The sequence below is a fragment of the Mastigoproctus giganteus genome, chromosome 6 (genome assembly GCF_048544385.1).
Source record: "Mastigoproctus giganteus isolate SK-2022 chromosome 6, ASM4854438v1, whole genome shotgun sequence".
NCBI classification, from domain to species: Eukaryota; Metazoa; Arthropoda; class Arachnida; order Uropygi; family Thelyphonidae; genus Mastigoproctus; species Mastigoproctus giganteus.
Genome location: NC_143580.1, coordinates 29,189,053 through 29,216,007, shown reverse-complemented (window position 1 = coordinate 29,216,007; position 26,955 = coordinate 29,189,053). Strand labels below are relative to the sequence as shown.

General features: G+C 35.9%; 1 protein-coding gene across 1 annotated transcript in view; it reads left to right on the top strand.

The window, feature by feature from the left end:
* Window positions 1–26,955, top strand: part of zip (myosin heavy chain 10) — a 380,860-nt gene that overhangs the window by 314,328 nt on the left and 39,577 nt on the right. The window contains exons 26-31 of the mRNA XM_090375898.1: window positions 2,797–3,009; window positions 4,217–4,423; window positions 7,271–7,375; window positions 7,869–8,021; window positions 15,683–15,850; window positions 24,294–24,587. Of these exons, the coding sequence (XP_090232024.1) occupies window positions 2,797–3,009; window positions 4,217–4,423; window positions 7,271–7,375; window positions 7,869–8,021; window positions 15,683–15,850; window positions 24,294–24,587 (1,140 nt within the window). The remainder of the gene's footprint in view (window positions 1–2,796; window positions 3,010–4,216; window positions 4,424–7,270; window positions 7,376–7,868; window positions 8,022–15,682; window positions 15,851–24,293; window positions 24,588–26,955) is intronic.

Sequence of the window (26,955 nt, the reverse complement as noted above, 5' to 3'; positions counted from 1 at the left end):
ATAGTAACCACTAAAGTATTGCAACTTCAGCTATTTAATATACTCATGGATGTGTATGATGACTATGAATAAATTTAGTAAATTGTGCACTTAGTTTGAATGTCATTGTATATTAACCCAAATAAACTGTTTGGAGAACTGTTTGTTTATTTGGTTTTTTAGGAGCATTAGCAACTAAGGCCATATTGCTCCGGGATATGCGGTGGTTATTACCTGACCTTTCCGCATCCTCCGTATTTAGTGGTGACGGGCTCGAACCCCGGTCTAATCAAGAAGCGTGTGCTACGCACTGCTGCTCCTTCCCACCTGGCTACGGAGGCACCTTTGGAGAACTAATTCATCCAGTAGCACTATGTGGTGAACAAGTTTTTTTTTGAAATGAATTGATTTTGCAAAGACACGCACAAAGTTTCCAGTACATCTCAATTTCATTGAAGGTAAAGAAATTGATATTTTGCAGTATTTTCTGTCAATTTCAGTGTAAAAACCTCCGGATAACCTCATTTCATATTGTTGTTTTCTGGTGAAACATTTGGAAATGCTCTTAACAGCCAGAATCTGGACAGGAGGGCCAACTTTGGGTCAACATTTCTGAACAGATTATAAGCAGTTGATGCCTAACAGACAATCCTACAGAAAAACCTAGATAAGCTAATGTGGGAAAGCATTATTATACTGTAAGCTATGGCTGTATTTTCACATAAAATATGATTTTAGTGAAATTGAATTTCTGGTGCATGTATGCACTTAAAAAAAAGCGCGTACACACACACACACCCCACTTTTTTTTTTTTTTTTTTTTTTGTTTGCCTGTTTTGGCCATAAAATCACTTGCTTTTCAAGTCAAAAGTTTGCAGCTATGTTGCTTTGCTTCTTCTGCATGTCTTAATTCTCTTGCACTTTTTTCTTTGTGTGCTCCAGTGAGGATTTATTAATTGCTGAAAATTTCTCTTTTGTTTTCTTACTGTTTATTTTTGTTCTGAACATAAATCAAACTGAAGTCTTAAAAAAATTTAAGACTTCAGCTTCCACTGAAGTCTTAAATTTTTTGGCAGTTGGGAAATGAGTTTTTTTTTTTTTTGCACTTTTTTTTTATACCTTATTTTTGGCTCTAATATCCATTTTTAATTTGCTCAGTACAAAATGATTATATCTAAAAAATGATTATTACCTCCAATCCTCTGTATACCTTTGTATCATCAGCTAGTTGATCAGAACAGACTAATGTTACCAAGCACATGCAGTTCGTACACATTATGCTGTACTTGTATTTAGGCAGCGTGCTTGACCATGGGACCAAATATGGTGGTTATGTCTCTTCTTATATATTCATTCTATTACATATTACCAGTGTATTGGAATGCTGTTGTTTGTTATTTTGTTTTTAGGAGCATTAGCAACTAAGGCCATATTGCTCCGAGATATGCGGTGGTTATTCCCTGACCTTTCCGCATCCTCCGTATTTGGTGGTGATGGGCTCGAACCCCGGTCTAATCAAGAAGTGTGTGCTACGCACTGCTGCTCCTTCCCACCTGGCTACGGAGGCGCCATTGGAATGCTAAGAAACAAATACTTATTGTGCAGCCTGTAAGTTATACAAATATTCTACAGGCCAATGTGATAGCACAGAGCACCATAAACAAAGCTACAGAAGCTATTTATAATTGACATAATACACAGAAATGAACTCAGTGAATTTAAATATGCAGAGATGGTAAAATTCCATTGGGCAGAATTTAGCATATAAGGATTTAAAAGGAGTTTTTCCAACTTTCTAAAAACAAGTCTGAAATTTCTTATGCAGGTAGAAGGCAGTTGGCTGTGCCAAAATCAAACCATGAGGACCATGCATTTTAACAAGAGATCTTCAAACAGTTGATGACTTGGGAACATAGAGAACCAGTTATCTATGCATTATATAAGCAGAGAATTGTATCGGCAGGCATTTCCACTGACCATCTTCAGCCTACAAACCTTTCATCACAAAAGTTAATGCACAGTGATGGGTGTAATGGCATTGTTCATAGAGAACTGCCTTTTTAAGAGTATAAAAGGTTACACTGGAACAGTAAATCTCAATATACATTGTATTCATCAGATGGAAAATCTTGTATGTGGAGCCAAATTAGAGAATGCTTTGATAAAGGTTGCCCTTTTGAACTGAAGTATGATGTTGGACTAATGTTTTTTTTTTGTGGATTGCACTAGGAAAGAGGAGCAGTATTGTGACATCCTTTATAATCTCAGCCTTTTATAATACTGATGCAGTTTTATGGTACAGAAGTGTGTGTGTGTGTGTGTGTGTGTGTGTGTGTGTGTGTGTGTGTGTGTGTGTGTGTGTGTGTGTGTCAAAGAAAATGTGATATTGGCAGACTATCCCCTCCTCAGAATCACAATCTAAGCTCAGTGTTTGGTTGGAGGGACAGAGAAATATTTCTCCTGATATGTGTCAAAAATTGAAAAATTGAAGCATTCTACAAAGATTACCTGTATTACAGGCTAAAGTAGCCCTACGTTCTATAAAATAGAACGTAGGGCTTCATTTTTTTTTTTTTTTTTTTTGGCCCTACATTATATCTGTAAACCATTATTGTTTTTCCCTTAGTGTTCCAATACATATGTAATGATATAGTTTATGTACAAGTAGCGAGTCATAGTAATTGCTGTCAGTGCTGAAAATGTCAAAGTTGTTCACTTGAAGACTTCATATATAAATGTAGTATGCTGTATAAAGAAGATACTACTTTTTTCTGTAATTTTTATTATTATTATATATATTTTTTCACTTATATATAGGAACTGGAGGCACTAAAGAATGAATTACTGGATTCTCTTGATACTACAGCTGCTCAGCAGGAATTAAGGTCAAAAAGAGAACAGGAATTAGCAATGCTGAAAAAAACATTGGAGGAGGAATCAGCTTCGCATGAAGGACATATTTCTGACATACGACATAAACATAACCAGGCTATGGAAGAACTCAATGAACAGCTAGATGCAATTAAAAAGGTAAGCCACTGAAATATGTCATTTTGGCTGTTTGCTTTAAAACAAAACCATACTGAGATAAAACATGGGAATTAATGGTCGAATCTATTAGTATGATAATTCTGTCAATAGACATGTAAAGAATTTCAAATTCTGAATTTCCATTTTTGTGTTACTTACTGAATTTAATCTCTCTCTCTCAGCAGTTAGTATAACATTTTGCTTATGCAAATTTCTAATACAGTTAAATAATAATTTGTCCTCATTTTTTTGTTGTATTCATAGTGGGTTTATGGCAAAAGAGCCTCAAGGCCCAGATGAGATGTTATGCAATGATGCCACTATGCAACTTTGGTTGGTTTACTGTGTATAGAAATGATGCTAATGCACTAACTTATATGAGAGTAAATTTTTCCTGCAGTTTGAGGTTTTTTTAGCCATAAACCATACACATATTAAACTCTCTTCACTTTGCATCTACTTGCTTCACTTTATAGCAGTGAGTGGTACCTACTTGCTCACTGCTGAAGGGCTAGATATCCCTGAAACAGCCATCTGAGGAGTGGTGTCCCCTGAGAATAAATAACATAGTCTTCTGTACTGGGGAAGCATTACTTATTGCAGATATGAGATAGGCAACTTGTGAAGGAATTCACAATATGAGATGTTATGCAGTGGTGCCACTAGCCAACTTCAGTTGGCTTACTGTGTATAGAAATGATGCTAATACCCTAACTTATGACAAGATTGGCATCATTAATTAACTGTATCAGATAGTCTGTCTTTGTTGTATGGTTATATTCAAACATCATCCATTTTATGTGATAAATTCATAATAACAGTTCTCTTAACGATTTGACACCCACCAATGTGAATTTATCTGTTTCTTAGTAGACTCTCTTAGTATTATCCATGCAGTGTACAAGGGCTTGCATGGCTTTTGTTATACCGCCAAAACAAATATATATATAAATAAAATAATTAAAAGTATATAAATTCACTTCTATTACATACAATATAGCTTATCTGTGATTTTCTTTTGTCTTCAAAAAGCCTACTCTGCATTGGTCTCTAGTGAAACTAAATTTTTTTAAAATTAAATGTTCTTTGTACTCAGTATTTGGTTTAATTTTAACATTTTATTTTTGTCATTACTGTAATAATTTGATGATGAATCATTCTTGTTATGTACTAATTCAAGTTATATTTATTCTTTCAAAATTTTTAGGCTAAGGCTTCATTAGAAAAGATGAAAAGCAACTTGGAAGCAGAAAATCTAGAGCTGGCCAATGAGGCCAAGACCTTATCAGCAGCAAGGCAAGATTCTGATCGGCGCCGAAAACAGTTAGAAGCTCAGACACAAGAAATGGCTATTAAATTGGCAGAACTTGAGCGTTTAAAAACAGATTTAACTGAACGTTGTCAAAAATTACAGGTAATATATTCTCTAGAGTAAAAGATAATTATCAAATGTTATTTGCTCACTTTATATTGCTTTAGTGTATTTAATAATTAATTTCAAAATTGTGTATATTATAAATAGGTATCTATTTAAAAAATTTAATCTTAAAGATTAAATTCTATATAGTTGGACCAAATAATGTTACCAACAGCAAATTCCAAATGTAAAGCATTCAAGATTTAATTATAGAAGCTAGTAGACTTTTTATGCCAACTTAAATATACTGTTCAAGGCTTAGACTTTAATGGATGTCAGAGGAACTCATGAGACTCATGGCAGAGAAGAAAAATGCGTGAGATCCAGAAGCCAATGGCAGATATAAATTAGTCTGCAGTCAAGTCACAAAGGAGTTTAGGCAAGCTACAGTAGAAAAGTCTTCAGCAAAGATTGCAAAAAAAAAAAAAAAAAAACCCAGCAAAGACTTCTTCACTTAGGTAAACTCTAGAAGGAAGGGGATGAATCATAAGTCCACTTGATATTGATGGTATAACTATTGATGACCCTCCTCAGCTTGCTTATAAATTGAACATGTTGCATCTACATTCATACATGAGGACTTCTTTAGGGAAGTGAATGCTGGAAATTTATCAAGCTCTAATATAGAGCTAAATGATTTTAAATGATAACTGAGGAAAGTAGAGAAATTGAAGTTAAACATGAAATGGGTACCTGGGATGGATGAAATCTATCCAGTTTTATTAAGGAAGGTAGCAAAGGAGATAAGCAAACCCTTAACCGTATTTACAAGAGATCTTTGGATTCAGGGGAGGTCCCTGTGGTCTAGAGATGTGACCCCAATTCACAGAAGGAGATTACAGAGTTGATATGAGTAATTACAGACTTGTTAGCTTAACTTCTGTTCTAGGGAAAATCATAAATTCACTGGTTAGAGTAATGCAGGACCATCTAGCCATGAGTGCAGTTATAATGCAGACACAGCATGGATTTGTAAAGGGGAGAACTTTCCTTATCAATATGATTGGATACAATGATGCAGTGACAAAAGAACTGGATGCAAAAAATATTTTGATATCATATACATGGATTTCAGGAAAGCTTTTGATACTGTTACACATAAGACTTCTGTACAAATTGGAGCAGTGTAGCATTAAAGGCAAGTTATTGCTTGGGATAATTGAGTGGGAGAAGACAGTGGTTAGTCCACAAAGAGAAGTGGAGTCAACTTCTCTTTGTGGACTAATGTTATTAATATAGTCCCCCAGGGTTTGGTTCTGGGCCAATTGTTGTTTTCTGTATTTATTAATAATATTGATGAAGGTATATCAGGCTTAATGTCTAAGTTTATAGATGATACAATGGTTGACAGGTTTGTCAAATGACAGTAATCAAGGTGTGCTACTGTACCAAGATCTAGAAAAATTAGAAAGATGGTGTGAGAAATGGCAATTGAAATTTAACATTTGACAAATGCAGTGATTACTGTATATGGGAATTCCAGATTAACTGTATGGTACTACACTCAGAGTAGCAGAAATGAAAAGAACTGGGCATAATTATGCATTCAGATATGAAGTTCTCTGAGCAGTGCAAACAGGCAGCCAGGACAGCTCGTGTGATTTTGTCGATTGTATACTGTAATTTTGCTAGCACAGATAAGGAAGTGATTGTCCTCTTGTATAAAGCAGTGGTTAGGATGTATCTTGAGTACTGCATATAGGTCTGGAGGCCTCATTTTCGGACGAATGTGGACCTGCTGGAATGGTTTCAGAGAAGGGCAAAGAGATTGAGTGAACAAAAGGGTTCCTCTTATCAAGAAAGGCCTCACTTCTGCAAATTGCAGTGTTTTGAGATTAGTTGCCTGCAAGATGATCTGATTGAGGTGTTTGTGGCTTGAATAGATTGAGTAGATTGAGTAAGTTCAATATTTATGGCATTCTTTCTCTTGATTAGCCTACATACATGAGTAAATTCAATTTGAGGAAGGAATGTTTCAAGATAGATGTGCAGAAGTTTGCTTTGCCCAGTACTGGTTGATTGTTGGAACAAACTTCCATCTGTTGTTGTGAATGTCATTAGTTTGAATGATAAATTCAAGGAAGAACTAAAAAACTGTTGGAATGGTGTTGTTACAAGTGATGTAGAAAGTGTTTTTTTTTTTTGCTGATGCTGTTTAAGCTTGCTTTTTTGCATCTACTAATACTAAGATCAATAGTATAAATAAAACAAATAAAAAAAAATACAGAAATGAAAACATTAAAGAAAATACCTAATAAAACATTAAGAGATAAAGTTAAAAATTAGGAAATGCGAAAACATTTCCACTCATTAATATCTTGTATTTTACAACCTATTAATTAATGATGAGTGGACATATTATATGGGGAAAAAATCGGAAAAATGTATAGATATGATGGAGAATGGTAGGTGAACAAAAATATTAAAAAAACTGGAGAATCCTAGGCAAATGAAGTAGAGGACAATCAAGAAGTTAAAGGATGATCTATTCTTAAACCAACAAGTAATATGCTTAATGGAAGAAGGTCTTAAAGACAAGCAATCCATTATCATTTTTTCCAGAAATAATATTTTGTGAACATTAAGTTGGAATAAAACTAATTTATTTTTGATTATCTTTGTAATTTCTACAGAAGAGCCCTACATTTCCTTCAGAAAAACAGCATTTTGAAAACATAGTTCTTTTATAAATAATTTACAAATTAACCAAATAGGGCCCAATAGATTCCCCCTCTTCCTTATTACTGTGCTTCTTAACCTGCTAGATTAGTATTGGAATTAGTGTTAATTTTTCTTATTCATTTATTGCAACCAAGTATAATTGAACCACTTTTATTTTATTAGGCTGAATTGGAGGCAGTTAGTACACAATTAGAAGAAATGGAAACAAAAGCCAGCCAAGCAGCAAAATCTACTAGTGCACTTGAATCCCAGCTTGCTGAATCACAGGTAAGTACCAGGATTCATTTTACAGAAAAATGTAGAATTTATATTTCTCAAGTTGCAAGTTCCCTGTATAATTTTGTTTTAAAAGGTTTTATCATTTCATAATCTAATCAAAAATTGTATATATTTATACAATTTATTTAATTTTAAATAATTTTGTTTTTATATAAGGGCTGGCCAAATATCAGTTTACCAAGAAATAATTTTTGCAATTTATCTTGAAGTCTATTATATGTCCCTATTACTTTATTAATATTATATGCAATTGTTATTTATGACATTTAAAATGAATTGTTCAAACTGTTTTCAGTAGTTTACTTAGTAAATTGCATCTCTTCTCAGTAAACTGACACGTGCACCACATATATATAATACATGAATTTAACATTGCGCTGCAATAATAAAACTTCTAATGATTTTTTGACAATATCTATAAATAAGATATATAGCTTATCCATCATATGAAATTTTATTTATTTTTATATTTCTGTTTTAGGATTTGCTTCAAGAGGAAACGTGCCAAAAACTTGCTTTGAGTTCCAAACTGAGACAACTGGAAAGTGAAAGAGATAATTTGCAAGAACAATTAGAAGAGGAAGAAGAAGCCAAGAAGAATTTAGAGAAGCAACTGGCATTGCAGAATACTCAGGTGTTTAGCTAAGTTTTGCACCAATAATTCAGTTTGCTAGTTTATTTTAGAATTCAAAATGCATTCTTTAGATAGGGCATACCTCAGTGCTAGTTGCAGATAATTGCATATAAGCTCTGAGCTATTTAAAATATATTTTTGGAAGTTAATTTCTGTAATACTTCCTGCTTTTAGATTAGGAATGCAAGCATTGTGTATACAGTATTGTTATCAATGTGAAAATAGATTAAATTTTTCTCATACTTGCTAGCTCTTCTAGTTTAGTTGGAAGCTTTCTGATAATTGGGTTTGTCATAATTGAACATAATTGTACCAAGGAAATTCTTTCAAATAAGTTAAATTTTTTCATATGATCCTACTGTTTGTAATTAAAACTTACTGTTTTAATTACTAACCTAACATGTGACTAAATGGGAAAAACTGATATAAAGAAATATACTGGTCTCAAGAATGGATAAACTGAGAAAACACAAGTATAAAGCATTTTCTGTTACCTAAATGAGAAGTTTCATGAATGTTTTGTTCCAGGCAGAAATTTGCATTAGGTGAAAATATTCTGAGTATTCAAAAGTACAATATCATCCAAATGTTGTAATCCTAAAAGCCAACCAAGTGGGTCCTTGTGTATTTGTTTTAGCCGATTCAGAAACATGCTGTATGTCAGCTATTATGCCATATTTTCAAAAGCTTACTGCTTGATGCAACCAGACTTGACTTTCACCTCAAGGATTGTGCTTCATCTCATCCAAAAGCTGCTTCACAGTATTTGACAGTAGTAGATTTAATTTTTACAGCTTGATCAGTAATCAGGTATTCAGCTAACATAACTTCAGCCAGGTACTGCCAAGGGATTCTATAATACTGAAATTGAAGTGACAACAAGAAAAGTAAAAGGAAGGGAACTTTCAATTTGTAAAGGGAGTCAATATATATTTTTTATGAAAACCCCAACCATATAAGGTATTTAGAACCTACAGTACTTAGTGCTGTGTGGTCTTAAGATTGAGAAGACAGAAGATGCTTGTTGTTACTACACTTGAATTTCTGTAGATAGTTATTTTCAGGTGAAAGAGTTGTTCCAGAAAACAGTGGATATTTTCCATCTGTTTTCTGGCAAAAGTAGGTTATGTGAATATGGAGTTGGACAGTGGATGGTTGTTGATTTGTTGCAACATGTGTTTGGAAGGGAGTGTGGAATTACAGGTGCCAATTCAGAACTATGCCCATGAAAATATCTGTAGGAAAGGAATTTGAAAGAAACATGAGACAGAGTGGAGGAGAAGAATCCTTTTTTGCAAGATTTAAGACAGGACTGGGTTTTAGAAGGATTGAAATCAATTAAGTTATCTTTTACCCCAGTGAAGAATTACCTGGAGATCAGCATTTAAAGAATTAGTAGCGGATATTTGAGAAGTTGAAGTTTTTTGCAGGGAAAGGTTTCTCAAACTGGAAAGTGGAATGTAATTGTGGTCATCAAAAAATCTGTAGATAGGATTTCCAGTTAGTGGAAGGTCATTAAGATAAACGAGGAAAAGAGTGGGTGAAAGACAACCTTTTGAGAATGCCCACATTAGCGAAATTAGAAGACGGAGCCATCTACCATCGCCTTTTGTGGTCAGAGAAAACTGGATGCCCAATTTCAAAAAAAACAGCTGGCAGTCCTTAAGATGGGAGCTTGTTTAAAAGAACTTTATGCCAAGCATGATCAAAAGACTTAGAAATGTCAAGAGCAACTGCTTGAATTTCACCATATCTTTCCATTGAATTTGTCTAAAGATAGGTAACATAAGACAGTATATCTCCAGTGGATTGATACTGACAAAATGACATTCAGCAGATCCATATTGGCAATCATTGATCAGACGAGATTTCAAAATAGTTTTGAGTTGGCAGTTTATGGATTTCTCCATTACTTTGGAAAGAGTAGAGGTATATAGAAATTGTTTGACAGGCTGACGTGAGCAAATTTCCGAGGAAAAATATTAGTGGAATATGAAAGGAACAGGATACAACAGGAGCTCAACTTTTGAGAACAAGTGGAAATATGGGCCATTGGGATCTGGAGGTTTTTTGGCATTGAGATTGTTTAGAATTCTTCTAATATCCTTCTGTTAGACATAGTGGAATGTATTGAGTATGGTAGGAAGTGATTTACCAAGATCATCGATGTGTAAGTTGGAGGAAAAGGAGGATACTAAGTCAGCTTTCTCTTCCTCTTGTTGCCTATCTAACATGCTGCTGTAGAAAATAGTCAGCCAAGAAATCCACAAAAGCCTTGCTAGTGTGTGAGAGACCAACCCACAAATTCCAGTCAACATCTGGAAAGTTAAAAGCTCACATTGAAACATTCTGATTTGCTGGTCCACTATTTATCTGTGTAGCTGTTTGGTATTCTCATCATGGTCATTAGGCCTATAACACACTCCTATTCTGAGTTTTGTTTTCCCAATGCTTATATCACACTGCACTTGTCACCCATGTCATCTGGATGAACTGTCTTAGATTTAATATGCTTCTTAACTAAGAGCATAACTCCTCAACCTCTCCTGTGCTGTCTGTCCTTCCTGTATACATTGTACCCCCTTATTCACTTATGTCTGAGTGACACCATGTTTCTGCTATTCCTATGTGTGCATTTGGTAACTTACTCAGTACTTTAAATTCAGCGAATTTATTTACAGTGCTCCTAGCATTAGTGTACATGCAAGTATACGTGCACATGTCCTTCCTCTTACACAGCCCATGTAGTCACTTGTTCCGTGATGACCTACAACAGGGCCTGAAATCCCCAACACCTTGCTTTCCAGGCTGCTGCATTTTCCAATATCAGCTATGCAAGAATCACCTTCACCTCTGCCTGTGGTTCTGGTTAATCGATTAGTCTGTATATCCTCCCCCCCCCCCAAGCTAGCAATTTTCCTAACCTCTTGTTACTACCTCGATAGCATCAGCAAATATTCTTGCACACCTTATATTCAAATGTTTCCCATTCTCTTCTGGGAAAAATTGTTTGACAAGGCTCTTAACATGTTCTCCCTCCTATCATGTCTGGACAGAATTGCAGACACTTTCAAATTCAGTCTTAACTTGTGACTTTTCTCAACATTGCTCTGTACTTGTTAAGTAAGTCCTCAGATCTCCTACTCTTAATATTAGTGCCAACATGTACAACAATATTACCTTTTGTGCCTTTAAAAGATGATACCTGCTTTGTCACCTACTTTTTCCTCTTGCAGACACCCTAGTCCTATTCCACCTATCCTTGCCCAGCATATTTCCTGTCCCCTGATAATAGTCAGGGGACAGGAAATATGCTGTCCCCTGACTATTATCCAGAATAATCGCCTCCTTTGGGACCAGTGCATATTGCTATATAACTACATTATTGTTATTATTACAATCAAATCAATAACTTGAACATTGGTAAGGCTGATTTGTCTGTCTTAAACTACTACAGTCTCCTGCCAAAACCTTCATAGGGATGATGCTTTAAAGTCCTTGTTAACTCAAACTGAATTTAAAGCTCTTTACGATTACTTGGCATTTTTGCAATTTCATCCCATAAAACTAGGTCAACACAATGTATTCTGCATAGCTAAAATTTTTTTTTTTTTTTTTATGAGAACCCCAAACACGAGAGGTATTATAACCTATAGTACTTAGTACCGTGCTTGGGTTGGAGGTTGAGAAGACGAAAGAAGATATTTGTTGATATTGGACTTGAACTTCTGTAGATTGTAATTTTCAGGAAATATGTATGAAGGAAGGTTGTTCCAGAAAACGGCAGTTGAATGAATAAATGAGGAAGATGAAAAGTTGGTTCTGTGGGTTTGAAGTTGGACAGTAAATGGATGTTGGCTGGTGGCGGCACGTGTTCGGACTGTTTTGAAAGAGAGAGCGGGAATTATAGAAGCCAATTCAGAAGAACAGTGCCCATGGAAGTATCTGTAGAAGAGGCATGCAGCAGAAACAGTGCGTCTATGAGACAGCGAGTGGAGAGACTCTGTTAGAGATGAATCATTAATTAACCTAACTGCCCTCTTCTGAATGGAATCAAGAAGCCTGAGAGAGGTTTTGGGGGCACCACCCCAGATGTGGGAACAATATTCCATGGCAGGGCGGATTTGCGATTTATACAGAGTGAGCAGCTGTTTGGGAGAAAAGTAACGCCGAGAGCGAAAGAGAAAACCAAGTTTTTTAGATGCAGAGGAAGCAATATTTGTAATGTGCTTGTGCCAAGAGAGATTAGAAGTCAGGGTAATCCCCAAAAGAGATATATCATTTTGCCTAGAAATCGGAATGTCACTAAAGATAAGCATAGGAGCAGAAGAATCCTTTTTGCGAGATATAAGACAAGATTGAGTTTTAGAAGGGTTGAAATCAACTAAGTTGTCTTTGCCCCACTGGAGAATTACCTGAAGATCGGCATTTAAGGAATTGGCAGCAGATTTTCGAGAACTTGAAGCTGATTGAGCTGGACAAGGTTTCTCAAAATGGAAAGTTGAATGCAATGTGCTATCATCGGCAAAACTATGGATAGGATTTCCAGTCAATGGAAGAAGGTCATTGATATACAAGAGGAAAAGAGTGGGGGAAAGAACTGAACCTTGGGGGACACCGGCATTAGTGGAGAAGTTAGAAGACAGAGAGCCATCTACCATCACCCTCAGTGAGCGATCAGAGAGAAAACTGGATAACCAATTACTAAAAACAGTTGGCAAACCATAAAATGGAAGCTTGTTTAGAAGACCTTTATGCCAAACACGATCAAAAGCCTTTGAGATGTCAAGAGCAACTACTTGTGTTTCACCGAACCTTTCCATTGAATTAGTCCATAAATGGGTAACATAAGCCAGAATATCACCAGTGGATCGACACTGACGGAATCCATACTGGCGATCGTTGATCAGACAGAAGGTTTCTAGGTAGTTTAAGAGTTGGCGGTTAATTGATTTCTCCATTACTTTAGAAAGAGTAGAAGTAATTGCAATGGGACGATAATTGGATGGGAGGGATTTGTCACCCTTTTTAGGAACTGGCTGGATATGAGCAAATTTCCAAGCAGAAGGAAAAACACCTTTGGAATAAGAAAGTGAAAAAAGGCGGCAAAGAATAGGAGTAAGTTCAGGAGCACAGGTTTTGAGAACAAGTGGAGAAATACCATCAGGACCTGGAGCTTTCTTAGCATCAAGATTCATCAAAATCCTTCTGATATCCTTTTGACGGAAGACCACAGGAGGCATTGAATGGAGCGTGTTAGGAATGGTGGGAGGTGTTTTACCAAGATCATTAATACATGAGCTCAAAGAAAAATGGGATGCTAGCAGGTCAGCTTTATCCTTGGCTGAAGTGACAACAGAACCATCTGGTTTGGACAGAGGTGGGAGCAGAGATGGGCAAAAGTTGCGGCCAATAACTTTGGCAAGAGACCAGAATGCTCGGCTACCATTAGGGCAAGAAGCAAGTTTTCTACTCTTAGCCTGTTCAAACTCTAGTTTGGACTGATTAATAACTGCTTTACAATTGTTACGAGCTTTGGTGTAGGCAGAAAATGAAACTGAAGAGTTAGAAACAAGCCAATTACGATATGCAACGTTCTTCTCTTGGACAGCCTTAGCACATTTATTGGAAAACCAAGGTTTAGATAAAGGACGAGATTTTAAAGTGGAGTGTGGGATAAAGGATTCCATTCCTGCAAGAATAATTTCACTGACACGATCTGAGCAAACGTTGACATCAGAAGTTTTGAAACAGTAATCAGACCAAGGAAAAGAAGAAAAGAAGTCTCGCAGGTCATCCCATTTTGCATTCTTGTAATGCCAAACAATACGAGGTTGGGAATAGCCATGAGATAAAGGTTTCATTGGAGAAGAGGCAATCACCAAGTTGTGATCTGAAGTGCCTAAAGGACCTCTCACTTCAACCTTGTACTTAGAAGGGTTGTTTGTGAGAAAAAGATCAAGCGTATTGGCTGTATGATTAGGATTGTCTGGTATTCTTGTAGGTAAATGAACAATCTGTGCTAGGTCATTAGTAATTGCAAAAGCCTCAGCATCTCGACCTGCTGGGTCGGTGTGACTAGAAAACTGAAGCCAGCTGGAGTTGTGAACGTTAAAATCACCAAGGAAAATTACCTCACTGTTAGGAAAGTTGGACTGGAGAAAGTCAAGTTGTAAAGAGAGGAAGTCAAAGAGCTCCAAGTGATTAGTGGAGTTTGGAGAACGGTAGAGACAACAGATGAATTTTACACAATGAGGTAGAGAGATTTTAAGCCAGAGAAGATCAAAGAGAGGAGATTCCAAATTGCCAAGTCTCTGACAGGGAATATCAGAACGGACATATGCACAAGTACCTCCTTTGAGGCGAAAGGAATCATACAGCAAATAATTTGGACATCTGAGATGAGCAGTAGTTGAATCAACTGATAACTGAGATTCAGTCAGAAAAAGTACATGGGGTTTGGAAGACTGCAAGTGGAAATGGACATCGTTGAGATTAGAATTGAGACCACGTATATTTGTGAAATGAATTAGGAAGTCCTTGGGAGGTTTAGATCTTTTTGCAGATAAGCTTGCTCTATTATTTTGACAATTCATGGTGTATTCAATAGTAAGAAAAAGTGGGTGGGACATGCTGTATGAAGTAATGAAATTTTTGGATATGGCATACATGTGGTAAGAATATACCCAGATCCTTGACATAACGTGGCCTTGACAATGCTCCCCGCATACACACTACTCGGACTCCCTCCAGTCACTATCTGGCAGAGTAGAGGCAGCAAGATTATACACTAGCTGATCCAGAAGCTTCCTAGAGAGTTACCAATAGGTTCAGTCCGGTGTACTAACTAGCGGCCGGCCTGCGAACACCGTTTTAGAGCTTTACCCTCGAAATGTAAGGAATATTGGATCTCGCCACGACATTCATCATAACCTCAAAAATCATCAATCATACTGCATGATGGAAGAGATAGGGAAGGGTTGGCCGGAACTTAGCTCTAGAGACTAAACATGGGTTCCACCACTTCAAGCCTCCAATAAGCAAAGTGGTGGTATTTCACCGGTTGATGAGAGTCATCTACCACCTAGTACTGCCTGGTAACATAGAGGGGCGGCATTCCTCCATGTGGTGTGGGTGCCACACCTCGACCCCTGCTTACGTTGGTTCACACCTGGGTTGTCACCCACCATGTACTTGTGCATGAAGGTTATACCCAGGATTACTAACAGTCCCACCATCGTGAAGGTGCAAGCAGAGGATTTGGCTGTCATAGACCGTCCGGACTTCGCCGAAATTGGGTCCACTTTGACTAGAGTGTCACCCGAATATCAGTTCCATCAGCGTTTTAGACTCCCAGGTAGTAAGAACAGCTTGTCTGGCATATCTGAGAGAATGTCTGTGACAACCTCAAGATCAAATACAGTCAAAAGTGCAAAAAGCATGTATCAGTGACCCATTCATTATATTAGTTCACAGCATTCATGTGCACTTTTGCTCCCTCCCTCCCTCTCTCCCTCCTTCCCCTGTCCTCTCCTGCTCTCACTTGTGTGTGTGCACATATACAGAATCACTTGATCTGAGTTTATTTTTTTTTTCTAAAATTATTTTCAAAAAAGAGGAGTTCTCTTGTGATTACCCATTTCATTTTTGCATTTTTATAGATTCAAGATTTAAAGAAAAAAACAGATGAAGAAGCAGAGCAGATAGCAAGCCTAGATGAAGTAAGGAAACGGCAAGCTAAGGATATTGAAGCTTTGCAAAGACAGATTGAAGAACTTCAGGCAGCCAATGATAAATTAGAGAAGTCCAAAAAGAAGTTGCAGTCTGAGGTTTGTACTTCGTTGTGTTTGTTTCTCTTTTTAATGCAAAATTCTACTTTTTTTTTAAATTGGTTCACTTTAGAATTCAGCATAAAAAGTAAATTTTGGCAGTTTAAATACTATTTTTTCTTCATTATTATTATTATTATTATAGTCAAAGTGCATACAAGTCTATACTTTTGTGTTTTTATAAATTCTATATAATAATAAGATTGTACTGGGGTGGTTCAAAAATATTTTTGTATTCACCCATAAGTAGTTGTGATAGAAAGCTGAAAGCTTTTTTGTTTCATATCTTGAAATCGCTATAGCAACTGCACAAATCTTGATTTTGATCTGATAATTCATTTTTTTTTTTTTTTTTTGCAACACTCAATGAAGTCACAATGGATAAATGGAATACAGATCACTAATTCCATTTCTCTTTCTGCAAAGAAATTATTGCTGTTTATGGAGAAGACTACCTAGATTACAGTATTGTTGCACATTGGTATAAATAAACAATTGAAATGTGGAAGAATCTGTGCATGATGAAGAAATCCCAGGATGCTCAGAAAATTGCTGTAACAGAAAAGAATGTTTTTAAAAAAAAAATGATGCATTAACCTGGAAGATTGCTGTATTAGCATCAAAGATCTAGCTGCAGGGCTCCAAGTTAGTGTAGGATCTGTGGAAAACATTATCCATCAACAGTTGCATACAAGTAAAGTGACTGCCAAATGAGTTCCCAGACTTCTGACCCATTACTAGAAGACGGAAAGGGCACGATGTGCACATGAAATGTTGTTGGTGTTCCAGGAAAAGCAAAAGTTTTTTTTCACGACATGGGTGAAACTTGGATCCATCACTATGATCCCAAAACTAAAATGTCAAAACAATGGAAACATGCAGAATCACCCCCCCAAAGGGGGGGGGGGATGCAACTAAGTGGCTGGCCAAGTGATGCCATCAGTTTTGGGATCATCATGATGTAATACTAACAGATTACCTTCAAAAGGGGTGTACTGTGGTGTTGAATACTATTCCAGGCTCCTCATAAAGTTAAGTGTTGCTATAAAAGAAAAGACTGAGAAAGCTGTCAAAAGGTTTGTGCCTGCTCCATAATAATGCCCCTGCACAAAACTGGCCCATGGAAGTATATTGAGAGGTGGAAAAACTGTCATTTTGTCTGGTGACTATGTTGAAAAAGTGTAATACATGGTTTGTTTTAACCTTCTATCACTACTTCTGGGTGAATACAAACCTTTTTTTAACCTCCCCCCTCCCATAACTTTTATGGTCAGACTACAAAAAAAAAAAAAAATTAATTTGCCTTAATTTGTTGAAAGGATTGATTTTTCTTTTTAATAGTTCACAGAACTCTCTCTTAGGATTTATTCCATTTTTATAATGGTTTTCTTCAACCTAACATCAAAAAGTCATTTCTTTTATTCATTTTTTTTCTATCTTCCTTATATCTGTCCACAGTCCTTTTCTATTCATAGAAGACTGGTGGGTAGATGGCTCTCACACCATCTATCCACGTCCTTCTTGGTCTTCCTCTTTTTTTCCTTCTCCATGGCGGCTCCTTTGGACAATCTGTCATCCTCCATTCTCTTCACGTGGCTAAACCACTCCAGTCTTTTCTGCCCTATTTTATCAATGGTTTTTTGGATGTTCATTGTATTCCTTATCACGTTATTTCTAACTTTTTCAGTCCAAGACTTTCTTGCTTATCTTTGCCAGAAATCCATCTCAACAACCAATAGTTGATTATTTATTTTTTTTTTTGTCATTCCTTTAAGGTCCAAGTCTCACACCCATATAATAAAACACTTTGTAATATTGTATTTTATATTTGATGTTTAGTTTTGTTAATAATATTTTTATTCCAAAGCACAGAATTGAGCATTCCTATGACCTTTCTACCCTCACCCAATCTTTTCTGAATTTCCTCTGCAGATGATCAGTCAGCCTGAATAACTGCACTCAAGTATTTAAATTGCTGTACAGTTTTCACCTGTATTCCATCCAAATCCAGAACATCCTCACTTCAATTCATGTACTGTTTTATTAAAATTTGCAGTCCCCGTGTTTTATATTCTTCTAGTAATTTTCTGCCCTGGAATTGCATCATCATTGTTCTGTGCTACCACAACTTGGTCGTCTGCAAGCAGTAGATTGTAAAGGTACTTATTTTGACCAAGGGGAATACCCATTGAACTGCACTTCTGTGACCACGGTCTTAGAACAACTCCAGGTATAGCTTAAACAAAGTAGGTGACAAACAACATCCTTGAAGTAGTCCTTTTGAAGTCTTAAAATTTTCTTGATAATTTTGAACCAATTTTAATACAGCATGTATTGTTCTTGTAGATTTTTCTAATTATATCAATTAATGGCTGGCTTATTGACATTTTTTCCATAGCCTTCCACTGAAGATTTTAGTGCATTGTCATACATGTTCTCTTAATAAACCCATCTGGTTTTGGCACATTATAGCCTTAGTTGCTAATGCGCCAATAAAACCCAACACCCAACCAACCAATCTCTAAATCTATGAACAGCATACCTACATCTTGGTTTGTATCCTGACATTTTTCCAGAATTTGCTTAACAGTGAATAAATAGTCTATACATGAGCATCCAGTCAAAGCCACACTGTTCCTCAGAAATTATATCTTGTTCCAGTTTTGATTTTATCACTTTCCCAAACAGTTTAGCAATAGAGATCATAACACAAATTCCTCTATAGTTGGAGCATGTTCTTTTGTCACCTTTCTTAAAAATTGGTGTAATGTATCTGATTGTTATCTCATCTGGTATTTTGTCGCCATCACATAATTTGTGGAACAGTCAAGTTAGTAGATTTAAAACTTTAAAAAAATAATTTTATTATTATTCTTCACAGGCAAGTGCCTTAACCATTTGGTTACGTAGATATAATGTGTTCACAAAACACATTATCCAAAGTGACACACATGTATACTTGAATCCATGAACAATAGGACAGTTAAAACAATAATTAAAATTTAATGCAAAATTTAACCCACTACTAGGGGTTGGAGCAGAGAATTTCTGGCTGTCAGGCTGGCATTTGCCCTCCCCTTCAGCATCTAATAGTTCTTTAGTGCACCAGACTGCCAGCTGGGAATTTTGGCAGTGGTTTCATTTGTGATAGTTCTGTTATTCACATTCAGTGCCTTTTTACTTATGCCCCTCCACCTGGGCACCTGTACATTGCAAGAGCAGTTAGCACACAGCGATTATAATCACCATCCTCCCCATTCCAGGTAGAAAAGGCTCTAGTTCAAATCCCATCATTGACTCAAGGAACTTTGGGTTTTTTCTCTTCTTCACTGAGTTAGCAAAGGAGAGAAAAAAAACTTTTCATTCTTGCCTGAGACTGATCAGGTGATTCTGTATCACCTGATCAGTCTCAGGCAAGGATAATAAAGTTCCCCCCCCCCCATTCCCTCTCAGAAACTTGGATTTTTCATCCAGCAAAACAGGCAGACTGACCAGAGCACAAGCAATTTATGGACATTATACATGTGGGTGGATGAGATTGTTATTGGTAACCCTATATGAACCAATTTGTCTCTACAAGAGACTTGTTTAAGGCCTTTTAAATATGAAACAATTTGCCTCTACAGGAGACTTGCATAAAGACAATGGAGAACCAAACTTTTTATTTTTGTACATGGTGAGCGGAACTCCCAGTGAAGCTGGTCTTTGATATTAGCATCACTTTGTCAGCCCACACCTAAGGTATTTTGGTCCCATTGCATGGTACCTATTGAGCTCTCAAAAAGCCAGTGAAAATAACTCAGTCAGTAGCTACTTCCATTTTGCTACTTTCTACTGAACCACTGCTACAAAAACAAAGAAAATTCATTAAAGCCAACACCTGCCAGCCAAGAAAAAATGGACATAGAGATTAAAGAAGCATCTGATGAGTCTCCTAGAAATTTGTTGAAGAAGATATGGACACAAGCCAATGTCCATACTTCCCCAAGAGAGATAAAGCCAAGTCTTCAGTGCTTGAGGGTTTGGTTCTCAGAAGTGAGTGACTAAACTAAACCATCAAAATTTAATAATCGCAAAGTTTATTCATTTGAATTGTCACCGACTTTGCCAGCATTTTTATTATGTCAAGGCTATGGCTATTTAAAGCTGTTTAAATATGAACCGCCTGTACATGAGACATTGTGTAAAGACAATGGAGAACCAGACCCTCAAGCACTGTATGATCTTCCATAAAGATAGGATGGATGATAAACCTTGCATTGAGAATTCTGCCATTGTTGTGGCCAATTTATATTCCCATTTTCTGAATGGAAATATAAATTCCCATTCAGAAAATTCCACTTACTAGTACCATGGAAGTGATTACAGTTTATATTAATGTAAAGTTGCTCCTAACTGTCTGTTTCATTTCTGCCACATTGGACTGACATCTCCCAAGAAATGCATTTATGAATTTATTTCGCAGTGGCTGCCCCCTATTCTCATCGCAGGTAATTTTAATGCTCACAACACATTGGTGGGGTAGTTCCAGTATTAATGAATGTGGTGGGATAACACTTATGCTGAACCATAAAGTGAATTTAGGACCCATCTTGCTTTTATCAACTAACACATGGTTTTACTGCCATTAATGTCTATTTTTTCACCCTCCCTCCCATAATGTGGGAAGTAACTGAAAGCTTTCTTGGAAGTGATAACTTCCCATTGACATTCACCTTTATCCATATTTTGCACAGCCTTGATATCCTATTGGGACTCCAATGCAGAAGCTTGAAAAGTTGACTGGAGGGTCTACAAATAGCTGGCATATTTCATTACACTCACATATTTCATTACATTCTGCAAACATCTGCACTATTTCCATCTTTGCCAAAAACATAATGGACCTCTGACTGCACCAGCAGCTAGTAGAGGACAAAAAGCATGGGGTTGTTTACAGCATTAACCTACTACTAACAGCATTTAAATATGCTTGTGCTCGAGCTTGATATGTTAGACATCAGAGTTACAGGAACTACTGGATTTGTTTACTGTTCACACCTATTTAACCAGTTCTAAAGAACCTAAAGATTCAGTTGCAGATCCATCGAAAATCACTGAATTGGTGTGGAGAGAACTTTTGCACATATTTCAGCAGGAACATCTTATCGCCCTCACTCACACACTCACTCTCGCATGCACTCTCACACCTACCTTTTCTTTTCTGACCACCAAAGAAAGGAGGGAAAAGCAAGGTTTAAATTTTGCAAAGATGCTCATGGTGTGTGATCAGCATTTAGTAAAGAACTAGAGATGGCTTTTCCTCTTTATAAGGAAAGTTTGTTTATTAGTGGGACCTCACTAATAACATTAGTCCACAAAGAGCAGTGTCCATTGATAACATCCTCTGTCTTCTCCCACTCAACCATCTCTTTATCTGTAGCAGTAACTTGCCCTTAATGCCATACTGCTCCAATTTGTACAGTAGCCTTCCTTGTGCAACAGTATCAAAAGCTTTCCTGAAATCCAAGTACAGTAGATTCTCGATTTTCCGGGATTTTACCCTATATCCCGGAAAATCGAGAGTCTACTGTACTTGGATTTCAGGTAAATACAAAAGTCCCCGACATACGTAAGAGATACGTTCCAGGACTTCTTACTTCATCGAGTTTTACGTAACTCGGGATTGACTAATAACATATTGCTACTATATTATTATTGACAAATCTGAATTCCGTGATACTTGTTAATGTTTGGCCATTTTGATACATCCATATTATAATGATTCCTTAGAGATTTAACAGATGCACCGTTTTCAAACTTTTGAATAATTTCAAGTTTTTGTTTAACTAAAAACGCAACCCATCATTTTTGCGATTTCTAAACAAAAAAAAATTCTGACATCCCTGACAAATAAAGGAACAAAATTTGTCCTTCTGTGCTGCAGTGGGACACAACGCACTAAAACAAACTAAACATTTGGTCTCTTTTTTTTTTTTTTTTTTGAGCAGCAGGGATTGCAAGATAATAGGTACACTAATCTCCCAATGACGACTTATAATGCTGCTTGTTGCTTATTTACGACTTGCAAAATATCTGTTTATTGTTTGATTCCTGGTTGGTTTTTTTTTTTTTTTTAAATTTGGAGTTTTGAAGTGTCCTGGTTAATCCGCTTCCCAGTTAATCAAGAGTCTGCTGTATATGATATTAATTTTTTTTTTTTTTTTTTTTACATCCATTCCTTTGTAAGTGCATCATAGTATCCAGTAAAATTGATCAGACAAGATCATCCCTTAATAAATCCATGCTGTAACTACAGTATAACTGCAGTTTGGCCTGGATGGTCCAGAATTTCTTCTTTAACCAGTGACTCCATTATTTTAACTGGAACAGAAGTTAAGCTAACAGGTCTATAATTACTCATGTAACCATTTGATCCTCCCTTTGTGGATTGGGCATACATTTGCATATCTCCAGTCCACAGGGACTTCCTGAATCCAAAGATGCACTCGTTATTGCTAAGCATTTGCTTTTGATTACCTCCTTTGCTGCCTCTCTTAATATAATTGGATGGATCCCATCTGCCTCATGTGCCTTTTTCATGTTTAGCTTCAATTTATCCTCTACTTTCCTTTCAGTTTTCAAAAAATCATTTAAAGAATTCCTCACGTGCAAATGTAGATGTGAAATACTTATTCAATTTGTCAGCAGGGTGAGCAGGATTGAAACAGTTGAGTTATCGATATTAAGTGGACCAATTTACTTCATCCTTTTTCTTCTAGTGTTTACATAAGCAAAGAGATGTTTTTTGTTTTTCTTCATATCTTTTGCCAAAGATTTCTCATAATCTTGTCTTAGTTTGCCTAACATCCTCCATGACTTAATTTCAAACTAGTGTATATCTAGCATAGGCTTCTGTATCACCTGATAATTTATATTATTATTATATGGTGCAAGGAAGCCTGAGGCTTATGCTGCACCAGCCAAAATAAAATTCCTGAGAGAGAGAGAGAGAGAGAGAGAGAGAGAGAGAGAGAGAGAGAGAGAGAGAGAGAGAGAGAATCGCCAAGAAAGAGAAGAATGATGATATCTAGCTCAAGACCCTGGGTGTGCCAAGCCCATATTCACCAGATGTGAGCCCCTGGGGTTATGCATACCATGCATTTTTCTTCTCTGCCTCATTAGTTCATCTGGCATCCATTTGAGGTCTAAGCCTCGACAAGTATTTCTTAGTTGGTAAAAGCCTAGTAGCTTCTATGATTATTTCTCTGAATGCTTCCCATGTAGAATTTTCTTTAGGTCCCACTGTTTGTAAATTAAACTGTTTTATCTTGTTTGCCCTATGGAATTTCTTTTGTAGTCTTTTTATAATTTAATTTATTGAATGACCTTTCAAAACTAGCCACTGTTACTTGGAAACAAGGAAGAAGTATGGTGGCTTTCTACTATTATACAACATTATTATTTGATATAGTTTTCTTTCTTTAATATTTATAAAAAAAAAAATTTTATGATGTGTATCCTTCTCATCCTCATCATAAATAAAAGCCTATTTGTTTAAAGTAAAATACAGAGGAAGTCTCTCCCAATTCTCATAATTTGGAAAAGGCCAAAATAGCATTAACTATTTCTTGTTTCAAAGAAGTACAATTCTTTACTGAAAATCATCAAAAGCTGGCATGTCAAATTGACTTTCAGGTTCAATCCAAAACATAATCAGGCATGTTATCATTGTGTTCATATTGTGTCTGCTCTGCAAAATTGTTTGAGCAAAGTTGATTAAGATCAGTATGACAGGGCTATTAAAAGTGGATTGACATCATATAACTTGTTAGTACTAAAAAAAAATTTAATCATTTGATTTCAGCTACATGAAATCAAAAATGCAGATGTGGGATTCTCAGAAATAGATCCTCTGATCCATTCCATGATATTCTTTGATCTGATGAAACTTTCTTTCTGCTTTCTTCATTTGAGGTTTTGGTCATTGTTGCAGCTGTTTTTCTAGGTATACTGTGTTATAGGTATTATTGTTGAGAATGGTATGCATTTCTATTAGCCATATATTTTACTAGATATGTGAATGGTGTCACTTGAATTTGCTTAATTTTTGTGGTCTAACATTTCTGACTGGAAGAGTGTAAGGGAACCTCAGAAAGACCCTTGGCGAATTTAAATAGAATCTTTGCTCTTTGTTAATATAAGGTTTCTAAGAAAATTAGCAGAAAGTAGTGTGTGTGTGTGTTGCAAGAGCTTTTGTCCAATATCAATAAAATTGGTAAAGAACTATATCTCGAAATCAGTGACAAAACTTGCAGTATCTGTTCTAGTCTAGAAACAGTTTAAAACTTAGATATTTACTTTTCACCCTGTGTTAGTTTTAAAAGTAGTAATACAAAAATATTTTTGCCATCCTATTTTTCTGATATAACTGTTTCCATTTTTTACTTTCTGCATTCAATAGGTTGAGGACCTCAATGTGGAACTAGAAAGTCAACGCTCAAAGGTATCTGAACTAGAAAAAAAACAACGGAAGTTTGATCAGTTGTTAGCTGAAGAAAAAGCAGTATCTGAGCGAATTGCACAAGAACGAGACAATGCGGAAAGGGAAGCTAGGGAAAAAGAAACTCGTATACTTTCATTAAATAGAGATTTGGAAGATAAACAAGACCAGCTTGAAGAACTGGAAAGAATGCGAAAACAGTTACAAGCTGAATTGGATGAATTAGTAAATAGTCAAGGCACTGCAGATAAAAATGTAAGTTTGCCTTTTTTTTTACTTTAATAATATTTTAGCCAAAAACAGTGTGGAAAGGACAACTAAAGTGTCATATCTACTTTTGCTCATATCAAATGATTAAATATGGTATAATATTAGAGCATAATCTGATTCTTTAATATGATGGAAAAAAATATTGGCAAAGGTGAAAAAAGAGAATCAGCACACTGCTTTCCTGTTATGGCTGATTGATCTGAATTACCGTTAACATAATGGTCTGTTCTGAGTGCAGTTTGGTTATTACTCCAACCTCTCATGCAATCAGGGAGTTGCATAATCTTATTTGTTGTTACAACATACAGTAGGCACTGGTTATTAGAATGAGCTACTTTATGGAATCAAATTTCCATACACTAGTCCAAACCATTAAAATGTGCTACACTTGCATTGTTTATCAGAATCATATGTTTGATTATAATCAGTTTTGAATGGCATTTGATCACATAAACAACCATAAAAGAATAAAACAATTTGTAGTTTCAGGTTTCTGGGGCTTTTTGTTAGAAAAATCTTTTATAAATTCAATCTTATTGCATTTATGACAATACCATTACCTGGATTTCTGTGGGTTTTTACATTTTTATGGTGAAATGTGTTTCCCCTTCCATGATATCTTTAATCATGTACCTAAACCATAAAGAAGTTTTTAGAATCTTCTTTTCATTCTATATCCATACTTTCTAACCGTTTGCCATTTAGTATCTCACTTGCACACGTTGAGCTACTTGCATTTTTTGCATGCCATGTTCTTTGTTATTGATTGACACTTATCTTTTTTTGCTGTTTTAAAATTTACAACCCAAAAAAAAAAAAAAAAAAAAAAATCTCAGTGAACAGGAAGAGTGGATTTGAGTGTAAAAGGTAAGTTACAACTTATAGAAACATACAACAAATTAAACATAAGCAATGTTTAAAGGGAAAAAGCAGTAAATTCAGGAGTATCTCAGTCATATTTATCAAAATTATTAAAATCATGTTACGCATTAAACACTTATGATTAGTAAATCAGAAATAGGAAACATGAAGAGAATTGCCAAACAGTAGATGAAGCTCCGTTTGTTTGGTTCAAACAGGCCAGTTCATTTAATGTACCAATCAGTCATATCATTCTTCTTCAAAAAACTAATGATTTTTCTGAAACGCTACACAGAGTTTAAGGCGACAGACAGATGGCTGACAACATGGAAGGAGAGACATGGTGTTTACAAAAAATTTCATGGAGGTGAAACAAGATTCTGATGCTCTGCAGCCAACAACTAGTTAAACTTTTTGGCAAACCATGTTAAACACTTGTAATCTTGAAGACATATTTAGATGAAACAGGATTATCCTTAACCATTGCATGATTTTAAAAATGCCTCTGCATCTGCAGGAAAGATCAAAGACAGAATTACTCTTAATATGCAACATGATGAGAAATCAAGATGAGTTATAGGCAAGAGTTGCCTAGATATTTTAAAGGAGTAAAACAGCCACCTGCTGAATATGTCCAATAATGCCAGTGTTTGGAATGCCATCTTCTTTATTTGAAGATTATCTTTGTAAATGGGATTTGCAGTTGGGTAACAAAAAAAAAAAAAAAAAAATGTGCCAGTCACTGATTCACCCTCTCGATCAGGGATTAATAAAAACCTTTTATAGATTGAATATAAAGCAGAGCAGTTAACTGTTCTAGATGTACTTCATACGACAATGAGTGCCTGGAATGAATTTCCAAAACCTGTATTAGCAATTGTTTCAAAAAAAATCTGGATTAATTATTCACAGTGGTTAACTAAGTCAAGACATTGATTATGTTGGAAAGCCTGAAAACATGGGTGAATGGGAGTTTAATGATTGGGTGGACATAGATGGTGATCTACAAGTTACTACAGCTTTAACAGATGAAGAAATTGTCCAGTCTGTTACTGACAATTTTGCCAGGAGGAGGAAAATGGGAAAAAAAAATGAAGATGTATCCAAATGAATTCCACTTACAAAATGGCAAACTCATGAAGCTATATCCAGCTTGAGGAGAGTGTTCACAATCACTTGCACCAGAAGAAACTGGTGCAAATGATTGTGAATATACTGTTATACAATATTAAAAAATCTTATTTGAATTATCACTAAGAAGACTAGTGATAATTCAATTTTTATGTATCATTTAATTTTGTTAAATTGGTATAATTTGTACTTTCTATCTTTATTTTTACTTTTCTAGCCTGCAGATAATATTCTTCTGATTTTTGCTTATTAGAATTGCCATTTAATAGAATCAAAATTTGTTTACAAACATGATGACTTTAACCAGTGCTTACCATACAATGGTAATTTTGCACTGCCAGAAATTTTTGTCCTGCACAAT